General features: G+C 36.9%; 1 protein-coding gene across 2 annotated transcripts in view; it reads right to left on the bottom strand.

The window, feature by feature from the left end:
• The window catches only part of PHIP (pleckstrin homology domain interacting protein), a 111,710-nt gene that overhangs the window by 82,835 nt on the left and 8,782 nt on the right, over positions 1–20,093 (bottom strand). For both annotated transcript variants that reach the window (XM_062572826.1, XM_062572827.1), the window contains exons 5-7: positions 17,769–17,919; positions 17,560–17,658; positions 8,415–8,575 (exon numbers count right to left, since the gene is read on the bottom strand). In XM_062572826.1, the coding sequence (XP_062428810.1) occupies positions 8,415–8,575; positions 17,560–17,658; positions 17,769–17,919 (411 nt within the window). The remainder of the gene's footprint in view (positions 1–8,414; positions 8,576–17,559; positions 17,659–17,768; positions 17,920–20,093) is intronic.

Raw genomic sequence — 20,093 nt, 5'->3', positions numbered from 1 at the left:
TCATTAGAAACTTATCCAGCCCCATACTTCAGCAGTCTGTGAGTGAGGATGTTGCAAGAGGCAGCAGCATAAGCCTTAATAAAGTCAGGATAAACAACATTCTCCCCCTTTTCCTCATTCACCAGAACAGTCATTGTAAAATTCTATCAGGTTGGTTAGTCATGATTTCTCCTTCATAAATCCATGTCAACTCCTTCCAGTCATCTTCTTGTCCTTCATATGTTTGCAAACAGCATTATTTGCTGCATGACCTTCCCAGGAGCTGCACAGGCCTGTAGTTCCCCAGATCCTTGTCCTCATCCTTCCTGAAGGGAGGAGTGACATCTCCTTTCTTCCAGTCTTCACAAACCTCTCCCAGTTACTATAACTTCTCCAAGATTAATTGAGAATGGCTGCACAGTGACATTGGGCAGCTCCCTCAATACACATGAGTGTCTCCCATCAGGTCCCATGAACCTCTGGATGCGCAGGTTGTTTAACTGTTCCCTAACCTTCTCCTTCTCCACAAAGGAGAAGTCTTCCTTGCTCCAGACTTTCCCATGGGTCTGAGGGACCTGGGACTCCTGAAGGCAAGCCTGACCAGTAGAAAACGAGGTGCAGAAAGCATTCAGTGCCTCAGCCTTCTCCCTGTCCTTTAGCACCACCACCCCCACCCCACTCAGCAGTGGGCCCACGTTTCTTTAGTCTTCTTTTGCCCGCAGATATACCCGTACAAGCCCTTCCTGTTGCTCCTCAGGTTCCTCAGCAGATTCAACTCCAGATGAGCTTTGCCTTTCTCACCCCCTGCATGCACAGGGTGTTCCGGTATTCTTCCCGAGTCACCTGTCCCTGCTTCCACCCCCTGTATGCTTCCTTTTCGTGTTTCAGTTGAGTCAGGAGCTCGTTGTTCATCCATGCAGGCCTCCTGCCACCTTCGCTGGCCCTTCTGCACATGAGGTGAATCATTTGGGAGCTTGGAGGAGGTGATCCTTGAAAACCAACCAGCAATCCTGGACCCTTTTTCTCTCCAAGATTGTATCCCAAGGGTTTTTTCCATGCAGGTCCCTGAACAGGCCAAAGTCTGATCTCCTGAAGTCCAGGCTTGCGATCCTGCTTTTTGCTTTGCTTTCTCCTCTCAGGATCCTCAGTCATTTCATGGTCACTGCAGCCAAGGCTGCCTCCATTCTTAACATCTCCTTCAGCCCTATCTTTCGTTTTCAGGGTCTCTGCATGACCCTGCACCCTCTGCTTACAAACCTTGTCCACCACTTCCTCACTAAATCATGGCTCATCATTTCTGTGGCTCTCTTTCCTACTTTAAAGATCTCCTCCCAGATTAGCTTTTGCCCCATATTTGCCTCATATTCTCCTTTGCACATCCCTCAGCATCCAGAACATCGTCTCCCCCACATACCTCCGGCAACTCCACATGGAAAACACCGCAAAGCCTCATCACCACATTCATCCTCTGCATTGACACTCTCTTTATGAAAGATCTGAAAAGATCTGAATATTCCTTGAGCAACTTTCCCCTCTGTTAGTCTACTGATTATTTTTTTAGAATAATTATTCTTGTTATTTTTCCATAAATTAGCCTAGCTGGAGAAACACAGAATTTTAAACTAGTGACATGGCTCAACTGTGAAAGACGGATGTGGCATTTTAATGAAATGCTCGCAACTAAAAGACTAATGCTCTTATGCTTTATACAGTAATAGATGTACAATAATAGGTGCCCACTAGCACAGTGACACCTAAGGATGTCTCAGCATTTTCATTAGAAATTTAGTTTTTCAAGGACTGCAACTCAACTGTGAAAAGTATCTATCTTACATCTCTCTTGTGCTATTTAACGCAAATCATCTGACTCGCTGAGAACGCAGAACTAGAAACACTAACATGATTCACTCACTCTGAGTTAGACATTCACATGTCAGGTGTCAGTTTGAGTTAAGTCTCTATTTTAGTCAAGGGACAGGCACATCCAGAAAAAGAAGGCGTATATTGTGTGAGTGTGTGCGTGTGTATGTTTATATATTTCAAAGATGAGTGTTTAATCTACTAACAGTTTAATCTACTTGCAGTTAATCTACTGCAAACTACTAGATTAGCAGCAGTCCCACACAGTGTTGCTTTTATGGCTATCTCTATTCAATCACAAACAGTATCAGAGGCTTCAAAACCATTGCTACTAACTCCCAATGCTTACTTTCCATCAGAAACCCATCCCACCTTTTTGCTTCTCTTTTCAAATCACAGATTCAGGTTGGGACCAACACCTATCTTTTTCTTCAGAGAATAAGAAGAGTTTTAGCCTCTCAGGTGTTCCTGAGAGGATAATTCTTCTCTTTGTACAGCATGTTAGCATCAACCCATAGCTGTTGTTTTCCTAAGCCCTCTCTACCATCTCTTGTTCAGTGCCTGCATAAGTTTCTGGCCCCTGTGTTTGTGATTACTCTTTTATTTGTCATTACCAGAATGCAATAGATGTGCAGGGATGAAGCTTGCTGCTTGACTTTGATGACTCTCTCTTCAGATGTTTGAATAACAAAGATCATGTCAGCAAAGGAGCAATCATTTCTGTGGTATACAGAGATAATCTAGTTCATGTGATCTACAGCAGTATGAGAAGTCTTAAAGTGACCAAACAGAACAAATCCCCATCCTTACCAGGTATGGGTTAGCCCATTATCATGACTAAGTCTGTTATATATGCAAGAACTTTATCTGTGAAATGCATCTATCTGGGTACTCAGGAGCTACTACAGTGCATGCACACACTTGTCGTCAGGTAAACATGAAGTAAGTTTACAGCTTGCCAGTTACTCCACAGAATTTTGAGACACTTACCCATATTTTTTTTATTTTATTAAGGAGTTAGCTTACCATAGTGTAAACTTTCACATTCCCCACATATCAAGAACATGAACACAAGCAGTTACTGAAGATTAGCTGACATCTCGTGCATTTCAGATACTGGTTCATTTTCTGGAAATTTGCATGCATCCCAATGCCCCAAGTTAACACATTAACTTTTCATGACAAGTGTCTCCAGTACTTTCAACTGACAAGAAAATATGCAAACTATTCATCTTCACAATGCACTAAACAAATTTCACATTCAGATCAATATTTACACACAGTACAATGCTTTCCAGATCTGCATTAGGCAGAAAATTTCAAACCAAAACTAAAAAGCAAGACACAAAGAAATATCGTCTTTGTTTATGTTAGTCCATTCAAAATTTGGAAGTCAAGCAGGGTGAAAAACCCTCAGAAGTAAGTACAGTACTCTCTTCTTCCAATCTTGGGTTGGGAGAAGGCCTGAGACTTGGAAGAAAGGAATGAAATCCCTCCCTCTCTGTTCTTAAATGACAAAGACCTGTATTCAAAAATATTTGTGTGTGTAAAGATAAAGATGTCTAAAAAGATTTTCAGGAAAAGCCTGACTATTTAACAGTATTTTAAAACAGTAAATTTAGGGGAAAAACATCTTTCTGGGTTCACCTGCATTCATCTCACTATGTTTTAACTCAGAGAAAAAGTTGGGCCTAAACCATCACCCAGGAAAAATGCTTCTCCCTCTCAGTGAAAGAAGTGAAAGGCTGCTTCAAAAGAGTGAGAGTGAGGCAATTCCTTCCTACCTCCATGGGATCAAACCTCCCTTGAAAAGTTCTGTAGCTGAGGCAGGGAGCAAACGCAGAAACAACGTTAGGGGACAAATACCTTCACTCCTGCCTGACTGTATGCATAGTGTACAATATGAAACATTGTGTTTCAACTTTTGCTTGCAACTCAGTAATTTAGAAGACTAGCTCTTAAAAAGCCAACCCTTCTGAATGAAAATATTCTTGAGTGTCAAAAATCACCAAAGCCTTTGATAAAACTGTCCTAATGGGAAGTTACTCTGTTAATTTGTACTTTATTTTAGTCTAAATTTATCTTCTGTTTCCATAAAGAAGAGTTATAACAGGTTCCAATAAAGAAACGTACCCCATAGATAAAACTGCAGACTGATCAAATTATACCTTTGCCATTCATTACACTAGATGCTAGTAGCTCTACAACTTAAGTATGACATAGTATCTTACTACAAGGGCATGGTTTTCCAAAACTTTCATAAATTTCAAACTTAATAAATAAATACATAAAAAACTAGTAAAGTTTGAAAGTCTACATCAAACCCAATAGTGTTTAAAGTGGCAATTCTCCCTGCCCTCTCCTCACCTTCTAAAAGTAAGGGCTCGTACTATCTTCAAGTTTTTATGGGTTCTTCTAATGTTTGTGTTGTCCTTCTCAAATACTGATTATGGAAAATTTTCCAGGTCACAACAGGAATCAACATACAAATTTGCCACAGATTTTTATTACAAGCACATTCCTCTGCCAGCTCTTTGGATCTGAACAGGTTAGCTAAAATCTGGCAAAAACGTTACCTACTCAATACACTGATGATCTGAAACATAGTATCAACTCATTCCATTTTACTGTTATCACAATGTGAGATTTAGAGTATGAAGAACCTGCTACATTTTTCTTGAAAGTGTAGGAGACAAAAGGCATGGTGGAAAACAGATGGTGACAAAGAATATCCTCATCCCTCAAAATAGAGATTTGAAAGTAGAAGAGGGGAAGCAGGAAATCAGAACCGCCAAAACACTTGGACTGTGGGGGTGAGTGAAGGAACCACTCACTTATGCAAAGCAGTACATGCCTGAGAACAGAATCAAGCCATTAGTATTAACTGCTTACATCACAGACTAGCCTCACATTGTAAGGGTCAATATTTCAAATAAGATATTGATTTTCTAACAGGCTTACAGTCTACAGTCATTTTACTGGATGAACAGATATAACATTCAGAGCAGAAAATAAAAAGACATTTGATAAACCAAACCTTGCCTTATGAGATCCCTAAAAAGCTGCTTGCAGAATGTAATTGATGGATGGCAAACAGATTTTTTTATTACTTAAATCTGCATTGGCAATTGGAACTTACACAGAAATCAACTTATTACTCATCTGCACCTAAGTAACTTGAAGATGTAAAACAATTAGCAAAAAACCACAAGACAACTCCGCAACCTAATGCCACCTGGGTAGATCTCAAGAGGTCTGTCTGTTTAACAGTAAGTTAAATGAAGAGGACCAGTACAAAAGCTGCCAGTTCACTACACACTGGCTACAGAGCAGCTATTGAAGCATGTGTTTTACCTCTCTATTGTGGAGAAAACTTAAACAGCTGTTAGCATGTCTCAACAACAAGGCAAGAAAAAAGACAAAAGTAAAATTTAAGTTCTGTAGTATCTTGGCCAGATAACAGTATCAGGGTCCAAAAAGGACATGGGAGTGAGTGAACCAAATGAGACAGTTCACAGCTCGAAAATACGGTTGCAGTTTTCCAACAAGCTTGACGTTGGCTTACACGACAGCTCATGTTTCCAAGGTTATGTCCAAAACTGCAAAGAATTATGTGCATATTAAAAGCATTTGTCAAAAGTGAATTCTAGAACAAGTTCAGCACCAAAAGAGAACTGATGACAGTGTTACCAAGGTATGGAGTAGAACTGGTTCACTCTCCTACTATTATTCAGACTTGCAGGTAGAAGCAAAACTGCCAAGAAATGCACAAATTAATCTTTGATTGGAATTTTATAAAGACTATTTCATACTGCTGTTTATTATTCTCTAGAAAGTGTATCTTAAAGAAGACAGGAGGATAGAGCTTGAGAAAAGGAGTGCCACTCTTCTTTGCGGTCAGAAAGTTAAGTAGCAGGTGCTCTGCAAGAACAAGAGACTACAATGCCTTTTTCTAGTACACAGTGTGGGTTCTGCCCCTCAAATTTTTCAAGAGATCCAAAATAGACAGTCACAAATATTTAGATTTTCTTCACTAATGCTGATAGCCCTTTTGGTTGTGTCTTCACAAGTGGGCGAAAAAAAGGAAAAAAAAAGTAATGTAGATTTTTAAATCAATTATAAAGCCAGTTTTCATATTAGGAATATTTTAGAATACTCAGAAAGAACAGATAAGAGGTTTACCTTAAAAAAAGAAAAACAAACAAAAAAATCCAATCTTGTGAAGTCTGTAAGAAAATTTTGCATGACCTATTAGCTAGCAGAAAACCTCTGCAATGTCCTGTTTTCACTGTCTCTAGACAAACTTAAGAGCATCCTCTTCCTAGTGAAGGTAACATCTCTTAAATCAGTATGAATAAAAAATCATACTGAAAATCACTTTTTTATTTTAATTTGAAACAGAACATAGAGTTTGAATTTACAGGCTTTCAATCCTTCAGATGTAGGGAAGGAAAGAAACAGCTATGATATACTTTCTACAACTAATTAGAAATCTAAACCAGCTTCTTTTATTTAACTAATGCCACGCTGGAGTAAAAATGTAGAGCAGGAATGATCCCCTATCAATATATGCAAATTTGTATTCTGGTTACAGACATGTCTGGAATAAAAAACAGTCTGACCTCTTTTGGTCATAATTCCTGTTTTTCTACTTGCTACACTAGAGATTTGCAGACATTACAGTGGTCAAGACTGAAAAGAACCGGCCCCATTTCATTATTTAAATGCAATTACAGTAAGACACTTCATCATTGTTTGTCCTCCTGACTACATCACTCTAGCAAAAACAACTTGCACTTTACTGGAATATTAAATAGAACACCTTTATTTTCCATTTGTTAACAACCACTTAAGAGTCTCCCCAAAAATCCCCAGAACTGAATTCTTCAGGGAATGTTGAGGCAAGAACTTCTGTCCCATCCCCCCCAAAGCCACAATTAATTTCTAGAGATGCATTATTTAACACATGGATTGAAGTCATCATGATTTGAACCTCAGAATTTCTTCAAGCTATCACACTAGGACAGTGGGATTTCTGCCAGCAAAGGACTACCAGGAAAGCCCTAGGGCTGCAAAATTCCCCCTGCTTTTACTTAAGGTTCTCCTGTTTTCCTTTCGAAAGAAATTACTGTTACAGTCATGGGAATTGCTCTTTAACCACTTTTAAATCAGATTGCAAGAAGCTAGGGAATGCACAACTTTAGTAGATCTCTGAAAGATGACAGATTTTCAGAAACATGGGAAAATATCAGGAAAATGAAGAGTTATCAAGGAGTTTTACACACTTCACCTAAGAAGCACCAACAGAAGTTATCATTTAGAGGAGATGATGATGAGCACAGGACATTTTTATACTTGCACATCTAAAATTATTAATCCACTCTGCCATGTCATAAACCTGTAAGACAGAGAGAGCCCCTTTTCCTGACAGGTGAATCATGCATAAAGTAGGGAACATTTAATGTTCATCACTATTGAGGGACTTAGCTCATTAATGAATAACAAGGAAATATGAAAAAAATTTCTAGTACACATGAATTAACAAGTGAACAAATAAACCAGAGTTTCAAAATACTGTGTCGCATCCCTGCAATCACCTTCCCTCCATACAACAAAGCAAACTAAATGTTGGGGAAAAAGGACAATTATATTTACAACCATCTTATGAGAATTTTAGAAGGGAGAGCTGCAATGCAAAAGTAGAAGTGAGCTGTATTTCCACCTACATCACTAAAGTATGTCATGAGGTTAAAAAAGACACTTGAGCTCCTGAATCCACAAAGTTATCAATTTCATACAGTATTTGTGGGAAGGCAAACAAGGCAGCCGAAGTGTCCCAGATTGACATCAGCTGTGCATTTATAACCTTTAGCTTTTCTAAAAGTGACCATTTACCAAGGAATCCAAATTACACTGACACGTACTTTTTTTCCATCATAATTCCTACTCTTTGGGAAACTTTTAGTCTCAGTACTTATTTTAGGCATCTTTCCAGTATTATTTCTTTTTTAAAATACAAATACTATGAACACTAGTCCGAAAACTAGTTCCAGGAATCTCAAAGACAACTTGCCATGAACCAGTATTTATTACCACACTAGTTTTCAGCTTTCCAGTTTCTATCAATACACTGTACAAAATCTACGTGTATCACCAGACTGTTACTAGTCAGGTTTTTAATTTAACAAAACATATAGAAAAAAAATCATCTGCAATTATATATTGTTTATTCTCCCTGAACTCTTAATCAAATCCTGTGGTGATGGTCCATTCTTTTGTCTATGTTTTGCTACAGAGTAACTTCCAGGAGAGAAAAATCTACAGAAGGTCAGATCTTTCCATCCAAAATAATCTGAGCTTTCTTACTGAACTACATGGATCAGAAATCAGTATTTTATTTGGCTTTAAGACATGTTATGTACTCCTTAAAAAAAGGAAATATGAGAACAGCAGTAGCAAGACATTTACCTGATTTTGATGCACATCAGCATAGCCAGTTCTTGGCAAAAATTTAAATGACATGCCATCTATATGTAAATAATGATTCTAGAGAAAATAAAGATTTTTGTACTTACAGTAAATATTCTCCTGCCAGTCCGATCAAAGGTTACACAGTATACAGAAGATAAGTGTCCTAAAATTCGTTTGTGCATCTTCATATGCTGATAGACTGCAGTTGGAACAAGGCGTTCAAGTTTGTACTTCCCATTTAGTTTTCTTGAAAACAAGGTATCCACTACCAAATGGGGGGACAGGGGAGGCAAAGGGGAGGGAGGAAAAGAAAAGACAGCATTTACATTGGGTTCATAAACTATTAAAATGCTTGTCCAAAATGGAAAATTCATTTCACCCCTAGACCTCTTACTATGCACAGCTTATTATAGTAATTCTCTCATTTTACCATTGCCCATACTTTAATCAGGGAAAAATATAATACAAGAGTACTCTATGATACAAATATGTATTAAAAAAGTACCAAAGAGCAAGGCAGAGCATGAAGTTACAACACATTAAACATCTGATTTTAAATGCCCAAATGTATGCTTCTCACTTTATACTAAGTGTGAGAAATTCAGAAGGATTGAGACAGCTTGAGAATATAATCAATAAATTTGAGGTAGTTTAGTAATGTATTTCAGATAGATACTAATTGCAGATCAGCAAAACATTCAAATCTTCTCTGGTACAACCTATTTTGAGGTCCACATAACCAAACATTTATCTGCTATTCACAAGGCACAATCACTCTTTGTTTCAAAGAACATTACTCCAATGGGGGGCAGGGGAACAGAGAGAGAGGGAGGAAAAGATGTTACATTCTGAGTTTGACTAAGAGACTTTTTAAATAGATAAAAATACACACAAATCCCTTCTGTGGTAAGTTTAAAATGCTAAAAAGGTCCAGGAGCAGTAATTCACTTTGTTGCAACATAATGCAAATCTTCAATCAGGAACTTCAGGAAAGAAGTATTACTCAAAAGCTCAGTTTTATTATTTTTAGACTGCTACTCACATAATGATAAGCAATGGAGTATAGTGTTTGCAGGCATGGATACATAGACATGAATCAAATAGCTCTCTATATTATCCTTAGGTTGAAGGAACAAGGGCAACAACAACACATTTTATATACCATAGGACTGTGATAAAACAGAAAATGTATTCAGACCAAACTTCTGAATATGTGAAAATTAAAAACAAATGCACACTCATGCCCAAAGTCCACAGCACTACCCATGAAATAATTTGCCAGTGTCAAGACAGGTTGGTGATATTTTCATTACTACTCTGGTTAGGTATTCATTCTTTATATTTGACCAAAGCTATGTTTATGCTAGTAAACTACAGGGTCAGTTCAGCCAGTAGTATTAACTGCTGAACAGTCAAAAATCTTTGGCATTGCATGGTTTTGACACAGGCCAACTAGCACTCTCTCAAACAGTGGTTTGAGCAATCTTTGACCTATGCAGACTCACAACAGGCAAAACAGATTGTGGCTAGACTATACGGAGAGCAAAAGCACTTAGTGGCATGACAACTGCCAAACCTGTTGGTGTCAGGCAAAGAGAATGATCCTGAACCATTTTATTTACTGCATATGTAGCCCAAAGATTCAAAGAAGGCTGACTAATTCAAGATGCCTGGTGAATGAGGAGGTCATCAGCTGTGGGGTTAGGAACTTTTAACCAGTGCTGCTCCTGCTTTAGGCTAAACTATATCCTCTCTCCACTCCCTGAAAACAGGAAGATGCAGCTGCATTTGCCTTGCAACAAATCTTTTCCTTACCAAAGGACAGTCTACTTTAGAACAGCAGGAAATCAAGATGAGTTCATAGAGAAAAGAAAAAAAAAGCCAGTTTCTGCTTCTGACTACTCATCCTACAGTTAAAAAAAAAAGATTAGAAAGGTCTTTGTTATAACAATGAAGTGAGCTTACACAATAATCTTGACCTATTCAAAAGTTACATTTTGTTTACTCTTAAGATGCAGATGGCTGCTTGGAAATCAACTTCTAGTAATACCTTGATGTGAACCTACGGCTCACAATTGGAAAAAAAGCTTTAGCTAAAATTTTCATTTTCAGAGATGTCCTCATCTGTCAATGAATTTAACAGTAAGCATTTATGAGGAAGAAAATTGTTACCCAACATCTTGTAATTTGGAAAAAAAATCATAATCTCCCACAGGTTCGAACAGTCCATCCATTAAGAGATTATTTTTAAGACTTCTTGGACTGTTCTGTTGAACCAAATTCTCACATGCATCATTGTTCTTAGAGATGACCTTTCATTTAACTGTATATATGTTTACCCACATTCACTTTGCCAAGTGATTCAGTTTGATTTATTTCACTGACCTATTCCCATTTTTTATTCCTAACATCTACTACTCCAATGTGTCACTTGCACACTTCGCCAGCACAATTATATTTATTTTTTTCCTCCAGAGTTCAGATAAAAATTACAAACAGCTGTGTCTCAAAAATAGGTCCTGCAGCAGAACAATTAAAATTCATAATTCTGATTCCAACCAAGGTCAGAAAGGCCACCAACTGCCAATAACAATAAATAATAATAATAATGCCTTTTGGTTTTATAACAAACAATCATTACCTGTACATGGCCTCATGACTTGTCAGGCCTTGTCTGGTCTTTACCTTATTTTAGCTTGATTTTTATCTATTTACAAAAAAATTATTTCAGAAACTCCCGTAACAGCAAGTCTAGCATCTATCTTGCTTTAGCCATGTTAGTAGTTTTTTGTCTTTGCTTGGCCCAACAAAGTTGTGTCACTATGAGCAAAAGTGCTCATCCAGTCACAGAATGCAGTAAAAATACAAGCAGTTCAACAGCTGCAGTGCAAAGCACTAACCATGCATTGTAAGTGAGAAAACAAGGACATGAACTGTACCGAAGGAAAAGTTACAGAGGGCTAGTTGAGCCTTATAGTGAGCCATCTAACACGAAGGGAAGTAAGGGTTGGAAGGAAGAACAAACAAACCTGCACAACAGACTTCTCCCCCACTGCAAGGGCAGTGTGAAGAGGACTCACTGCACAGAAATAACTCCATCCAACACATCTCAAGCCTGGCCAATTAAGGGAAGCAGAATTAACTTAGCTTTGAAAGCCTGTCTGTTACTCACACATGTATAAAATCCTGCTTAAAAAGGAAAAACAAAACAAAACAAAAATCAAGAGATGTTACCAAGTGGTTGTTCTGCAACACTGCATGACAATCCATGACTTAGTCCCAGGTGACATTTTGATTTGACATTTAATAGTGAAGCTAGCTGATCAGGCTTTCTTATTTTAGTTTTATTGAAGTCACATGCCTTATTTATATGGTCTTACAATAGAATATGAAATATGCCTTTAAAGGCAGGGAGAGAAAACTGCTTTGGTCAGTAATAAGCCAAATCCAGTATTTTACCAAGTACCACTTACATTACAAGAAAAAGAAAAATAAATAAATAAATAAATAAAGTATACCTAAAATTATTATGGCTTATCTTTCATTTTCTTTCTTTCTTTCTGAAGTTGTATTTAATTAACAAAAGTACTACCCTAAAGAAAAGAAACCAACATCATCCCCTTCTAGTCAGAAAAAAAATGGGACCAGAACTAGTACAAGCCTGGGATGATGCCTGAAGAGCATCCTTCACTTACGACTTACTCATACTGAACTGAGTTTCATAACTGTTGAGGCTGGACCTCTCTAATGAATAAAATTTAGTGCATTTAGAGTTCTCAATTAAAACAAAAAAACAAGTCTGCCAGACTCCTCCTTTCACTCTTTAAGCTAGTAACACTGTGTTATGCATTTAGCTTTTCCCCCTTCTTTCAAGATGTCCAAAATCAAAAAGAGCATCTTGAATTGATGTTTACCCTCCTACCATATTTCTGTTTAATTTCTAAATGCTATGCAGTACTCTTAAGCTTTCTGCCTTACCACTGACTGTCACCTATCTGAATGGGTGAAGCTAGGACCTTGATCAAGGCACTCTGTCTCAGAGCATTTCATGAAGGTAAAAACACAGTGACTCCTCATTGGAGTGTCGTCTCTGAAGAGATAAAAATTCTATATACATCTCAAAACTTGACACAGAATTGACTTGTTAAATGAAAGTAACCGCCAACCCTTACCAATTCAGAGATGTAAAAGGTGGTATCTTTAAAAAGATGTAGAGTAACAAAAGTTGTTACAATCATTTCCAAGCTATTTCCTGATTTCAATGCAGTCCTGCTTACTTTCAGTAGGCATTTGTTCAGTTCACATTTGACTTAAATTATTGTTACCGCAAGACTTCTACACACACTTCTTGCATAAGAAGGTATTGTTTTAGTATAACTCACTTTAGATTTGACTAAATATGAGCAACTGTTTACTTCATACAGATCCCTTAACATAAGTTTACTGTATTTCTAATGCTCAGAACTTTAAAGTTATTCTTTTGGCTTAGATTTTGCTATAATTCAAATAATAATACAGTTACACAAAGCACTTAGGTTAGCTTTTAGGCCTGAAGAACTGATCAGTAAATTTCTAAAATATCTCTTTTAGAGCATCATACTCTGTTTAGAACTAACAGCAGCAATGTTCAATAAAGAAACTCAGAGAAACATGGGCAAAATACCTAAGAACTCTTCTCAAAGTGGACTGTGCAGCAAGCCCATGAAACAGTATTTTTCAGATGCAGATATATTCATTGATCAGGAGTAACATTCTTCACTGTCAGGAAAGAGCAGCCAATCTCATTCTGGATCTCTCACCTGAATGACCAGCTTCCCCAAGAGGATCTAACTTGACACTTTAGTTCTATGCTTTTTCAGCAGTTCATAAAAACAAATGGAAAGAACCCCTTTTCTGTTTCTGCATTCAAGAAGAAGGAATCTTTAACAAAACAAAGTGGCACAAGGAAAGGCTTTCAGGTCTTTTTATTCTTCATTTTTATTCTTAATAATTCCTTATTCTTTTTACCTGACATGATTTATTTTGGCCTGATGTGTGTTTTTTTTTTTTTTTTTTTTTTTTTTTTTTTTTGGGACAACTCCTTTTTCCTTACATACTATCTTCTAATGTCTGTAACTAGTATCTTATTTGTTCCATTGTTTCTAGAGAAATTGAGATCAAGTGGCCTAGCCTGTAATTTTAACCCTTTTCTACTTCTTCAGCAGCTTTTTACAAGGCTGGTATTTTGCACAGGCAGTATCAATTGGACATAGACTACTCCATTTTTTAATATTCTACATAGAGTTCTAATAGTTTGAAGGTTGGATTAGATGATCTCCAGAGGTCCTTTCCAACCTTACCATTCCATGATTCTAGTTTCCTAGAGAAGTACATATTTGTACAGACATATTTTAACTGCAGATAAACCAGCTACCTACAAGGCAGCTGGCAGAACATGCACATGATTTTAATTTTGAAGAATCTCTCATCAGCATCATAATTATACCTGTTCAGCAGGCTAGAAACCAGTGAATATAGCTGTACGTTTAGTGAAATGCAAATGAAGGGGGGGAAAAGAAAGTCTGCACAAGCTAGAAATGCTTCAGGATCTTTTCTGTTCCTCAATTGTTAGTGGGCTCTCTACCTGAAATACATACAGCCTGAAGAGTAACAGTTTCTGAAATCTGCTAGACAAATCTACAAAACACAGCCTTTTCAGGACAAAAGTGGAAGTTATTTAAAGAAACAGAATGAAATTATCAAGCTCGATTTATAAAAGAAGTGTGATTCCAGTTCATTATTTCATTGAAAGGATCAGAATAGAACAGGATAAATCAGAGAAAAATGCTTCAACACACAGTTCTGAACCAGACATCCAAAAACCTAAACAGCTCTTCAGTAGAAAGATTTATCTCAATGGTTCAAAAAGGATTCAGTGCAAATAAACAGTGCTTCACAACAGGGTTAATCAAAAGCAAAGAAAACATCTATGTCTTTAGAAAGCCTTGTTCTTCCCTAAAAAGTGGCTGAAAGTTAGGGGCTGAAACTAGGAGCCCGTCTACTACGGCAAACCTACAAATCTCTCTGAAATACAGCTGCTATGGATTTCATACAGTTTCCCCCCACACACCCCTTTTTTGTGCAAGCTATGGTACAATGCAAAATAATCCATTTCCTCTTTCATCTGACTTCATCATGTTTAAAAACACATTCTCAAGTATAGAAGATGCTAAGACAACCACTACTAAAGAAAACAACTTTCTAAGTCTCAGGTCTCCAGTCACCTTGCAGAAAAGATTGCTGATCTAGCCCAAGATTTTTCCAAGTTTACAATCTTCAAACCAAAACATGACCACTCAAGAGGAGAATTACTCAGCAATAAGTGTATTTCTCCTCATCTCTTAAAATATAATACAGAAATGACTCTTTATATGAATATCAGAATAAAAACTCTAAATAAAAACATTAAACAGATGCACATGCTACATAAGGGTTTAAGTAATCACTTCTGACCAATACCCATATCATCACCACAAGTTCTGAAAACTCACTTCTGAACACCCCACAAAGTCATGTTTCTCTTCCTATATCCCAAACACCTACAGAAATAATATCATAGAAAGCATGCAGCTTGTCCTTTAAAATACACAAAAAGCCTACAAGAACACCAAATATTTTGCCGTTCTACCAGGTGAAAGTTGGCAGGGCTTTACCAGTTATGTTCAAGGCTTGTTAGCTGCAAAATGCTTCTGCTGAAGCTGCTGACAAAACCATAATTCCCTAGCTGTAGTGTAAACATTTTAAAACTTGATTTTCAGTTTTTTTTTCAGCCCTAGAAATAATCTAAGTAGCCCAAATTGAACTCCTCTTTTTTTAATATTTCCCAATTCATGGAAATTTTACAGGCTAACAACAGCCTCCAAAAGGAGCTCAAACATTGGGAAGTTTATCAGTTACTATGTTTAATGCCTCTGCTCTCAAAAGCACGTAATTGCAGATTTGTATCATGCTACTCAGTAGTTCACCCACTATTATCGTCAGTCTTCTCTTTTTTTGCTAAGACAAAAGTTGTGTCTTTTATCAATGTATCTTTTATCACAGTAATGTATTAAAGCATGGTTCAGAGATTTTGTGCTTCCATAAACACTTTATTTTGTTCCAAGGAGGTCCAGAAACCTGCTGCTGCAGAAATACCTGCTCTTCAAGGTATCACAACTCCTTCATTCATCTTTAGAAGTTTCCCAGGTACTTAGCCTCCAGTGTATTACAAAAAGAGCTCCTGTGCCTAATAAGGAATACTGTATTACACTCCAGAAGTTCTTGCTTTGTGTGATAAAAATATTCCTGTGTATCACTACTATAAAACTGATCATGAAATGTAAAGAAAGTTTCTATGGATGCTCTTTTCCTCTTAGTCTGGATATTAAATGGTGTTTATACTTTACAGTGACTAAACAAGTGCCTCAATGACTTTCAGGAGAAGAGGCTCAAGTTTCCCTGTTTCATACCTCTTTTTGACTAATCACTCTTTGTTATGTTTTTTGTTGTTTGGGGGGGGGGGGTCTTTTTTTGGTAATAGTTCAATGCTTGATCGCCTCAGAGAATTTAGAAAAATTCTCAAGCACACTTTTTTTTGCATATTTAGGCAATTTAGGCATTTTTTTGAAAAAACTGGCCACTCTCTGTCTAACCTAATATTAGAGAAATACTAGTTTTAATACACATTGTATTTTGAGAGCTTTTTATTGCTACACATAGTTTTAATAGAAAACAGATTATAGTTCAAAGCACCCCTTACAAAAGATGCTGAGTAAATCTTCATTCACTGTCAACCTAACAAGTAAGAAGGACGGTATCCTCTGGCAGCAGGCATGAATTGGGTCTGGTTGAACTTTAGTTCTAAGAGAGTAGGCAAGAACAGGGGAGTAATTTACAGGTAAACAACCTGTTAATCATTGTGAAAGTTGCACATGTGTCTTTGCAGACTTGTGGAGAACTTCCGAGGGGGCAGACTGAGCTATCCAATTGTAAGGTGCCAAGGCAGTGTGAATGAATCAGTAAAGGATTGAGCATTGTCTATTCAATTTTGTAACTCACTGCTGTCCAGTCATTTAGGGAAGGCTTGCAACAGACTCCAAGAGAGACTCCAGAAAGAGAAGGCAGAGATTTCAGCAGTACCAGGGAGAAAACAGAATGGTGCCCATGGCCCTGCCCCAGGACTTCACACAGCACAGCATGAATTGCATTAGGAACCACTACACTGACTTGCCTGGCCTCTCCTTTGGACCACCTCTCCTTTAGGACAGGAAAATCACGTAATTTACAACACTGTGCACATCTGTCTGACTGGTGTTTTGGTGTCCGAATCCACTTAGTCTCCACGCTGCTCTTAACTCTTCTCCCACCATGGGTCAGGGAAAAGATTGGCATGAAAATATAGCAATAGCAAAAACAAGTGCTTTTGCAGAGTTTTCCTGCCTTGTCCATGATAAAAGAAAAAGGATATACATTAAAGAAACCCCTAAAATACTGCATGTCCTTTGATTCTCCTAGCAATTAAACCCAGGAAAATATATTTTCTTATTAGAAGGTTGAAAGTTAACAGAACCCACATCAGTGGCGAAGTTACCAATAAGAGCTATCGTAACTACAAAAGACAAGTGGAAAGAAGGGCAGAAGGATACCCCTCTGAACTCCAGCTTCTTTCATTTTTTCCAATTGCACAGACAGCACATGCATGCTTCGTGATTTAGCACAGCAAACTACAGCACAGCTACAAAATTAGTGGATGGACCAAAGAACAGAAAGAATCACTTCTCCAAGACACTCAAATTTTTCAAAGGAAAGCATTAGAAGTCTATGTGACTAACTCTCCCCAACAATGGGAAAGGATCATGCTGTTCTTAGATTTTTCCACTGTATTAACTACTTTTTTAAAATTGAAAGCATTATTAAATCTTTAACATTTTATTTGTATGTTTTTGCTGTTGGAAGATATTATATCCAATTTCATACCACAAAGATAAGTTTAATAACAATAATTAGCTTCCAAGCAGAACTGGTACATGCATTTACAATACACACTTTTTCCATGAACAAACTAGTAAATACGACAACACAACATCCTAACAAAAACAACACTGAATACAAAGTACAACACAAACAAGGACAAACATAAATGGAATTACTACTTAGCTCTCATCATCACAGTAATCAATTACCCTAGGAGTTAGGTATTACAATGTCAATGCCATCATAAAACTGACTTACCTATACTAGGTGGACTACCATAATTGACAGGTGACTCTGGAGGCCTTCCACAATGTAATGCAGCAAGAGCCGATCCTTTCCACACAACATGTTTGCAACCTGTTTCAAAAGAATTATACAAAAATATAAACCATTTTATTGCATGAGAAAAGTGCATAAAAAGGATGAAAAAAATTAAAATTCTCAAAAATCTCATGGAATTTTCATACTTTTGTTTGTACGAAGCAAAGACTGTCTGCCAGCTCCTAATAATGTCTGCACTCCAGGGACACTTTGGGGAATTTCTTGCTCTAGAAGTGGTCCGAGTCGATGGCATATTTGAAGCAAGTGATCTGGTGCCAAGTGTCTATAGTATTTCACCTATTATATGAAAAAACAAAGAAAGCATTTAATAAAGAACAAACATTTTCGAAGAATTTATTTGATCTTTTTTCCAGTTTGCTACACAAATTCTTAAGAAAAAGAGTGTATATAAGGCATAAAAACAGAAAATGACCTTAAGTACGTAACTCTTTCCAGCTGGTCCCAATTAATTCCATTCATAGTATGCCACTTGTACAGAGAGTTGTTGGTATTTACTATTTTTTGACTTTAAAGCAGTTAGACACAGAATATTAAGCTGCTTTACAATAACAAGGAACGAAATGTAAAAAAAAAATATGTTCAATATTATGTTTAGTTTTCTGGTCATTTCAAATTACTATGAGACAAGAATTACAGGGACAGTAACACGTACATATTTCTTGGAAGATTCAAATACACTAAATAAGTAACACAATTTTGGATAAGACACAGTACTCATCACACACACAAAAGCATTCCTCCTCAACTCACATACGTTATGAGGCCTGGGAGATGCTCTACAATTGGAATCTTTAAATCTAAGCCTTTTAAATCAAAGCATTGGTTTAAAGTAATTCAATTTTACAATCGGTATACATGTTCCTCTATTACACTGTCGACACGAATTTGTACCAGTAAGAGAAACATTCTCAGATCAGGTTTTGTACATTACTCAGTTTTCAACTGCACAGCACTAAAATAAGCTCCTATCATCACCAACAGATCTTCTCATTATCACTTGATTAATAACATCAATCCAGCACTACTGACTGCCCATACAAAACTCATTTCATGTGTTCTTTTGAACTACTAAAATTATAGATCAGAAAGATCATCTTTTGGTATGAAATAGCTTTAAAATATATGCAAGTGACTACAGTAAAATCTGGTTAACATAAATCCTTAAATTAAGAAATAGCATTTTAAATACATAAAACTGCTACTGCCAGCTTAAAGTATAAGAAATATTTAAAAGAGTAAAATTAATAGGGAGGATAAAAACTCAATTTTCTTCAATTCTAGTACAGAACTTGACATGTAGCAGTTTAATCCTTTTGTCTGTCTGAAATTTGTCTACATGGTTTCATTTTGCAGCAAAAATTACTGCAGTAAAAGCTTTGGATGTTTCGTTATTCTGCAACTGCAGAAAGTCATGATAGACATTTTAAGAAGAATAATGTTTCTGTACTATACACAATTAAGCAGAATCTACCTTATTCTTCATCAAATGTGCTTCTATCTTGCTGACACAACGTAATCACTCTATGTATTCCAGCAATTTGTCAGCATAAGTGCTGATGTCTGAAACTGAGGCTTTGAAAAAGCCTTGCTTACACTAGAGTGAGTTTTCCCTCCCACCATGTCAACCTCCTAGTGAAGGAGAAGGTTCGTCTTCTGCTACTCTTCTCGAGTATATTACCTTGTGTGGTATATTACCTTTGTAGGAGACCTTTCAAGTTACCTATCTATCTAGAAGTCAAATGACTTAAATTCACATAAGGTAAAACAAAGAAAAAGGCTTTTTAAAGAATTTAAGATATTATCTAAGTAATAGTTAAAATTTACAATTAATTCTACAGATTTATTTTAGGATGAGTAAGTTTAATGTCATCAGACATGCACACACTGTTAGAAGAGTAGCAAAAAATAAACTGCCAAGCTTGGAACTTGCGAGCCTGATTCATTTTTTTTATACATAACATACAAATGAAACAGACTTCTTTCACTCTATGAGAGAGGGAAGAAATCACAGTCGAAATGCAGTTGAGTGCTCCCTCCAAAAAAGCAGATAGCCCTAAGCAGCAACTAAGCTATGCACAGTTGCTGCCACCAACAACCCTCATCCATTTCCTTAGCTTTTATTCTCCTTCACGGCTATCCAATGGATCAAAAACTCAATTAAGCATTGCCTTTCGTATAGTTTCATCAGAAACCAATTTTCTATTTACGTGGAAACTGAGTTTGTCTCTCTAAAAGATTAATAATCAGTGATGTTCTGGTTTAACCAGATATATTAAAACAACTTATGTAATACAATTAACCATAATTTTATCCTGCTTAACACCTTTCAATTTTACACATATCCACAAATGCACAAAATCTAAAGTAAATAAAACAAGTCAGCTGTGACATATTCCAAAGCTACAACTAGCTGACACCTTGAGTCATACATCTCATGATTTGTCATAAGC

The sequence above is a fragment of the Rhea pennata genome, chromosome 3 (assembly GCF_028389875.1).
Source record: "Rhea pennata isolate bPtePen1 chromosome 3, bPtePen1.pri, whole genome shotgun sequence".
Lineage (NCBI taxonomy): Eukaryota > Metazoa > Chordata > Aves > Rheiformes > Rheidae > Rhea > Rhea pennata.
The sequence above is the reverse complement of the archived record's forward strand: the minus strand, read 5'-3'. Positions and strand labels throughout refer to the sequence as shown.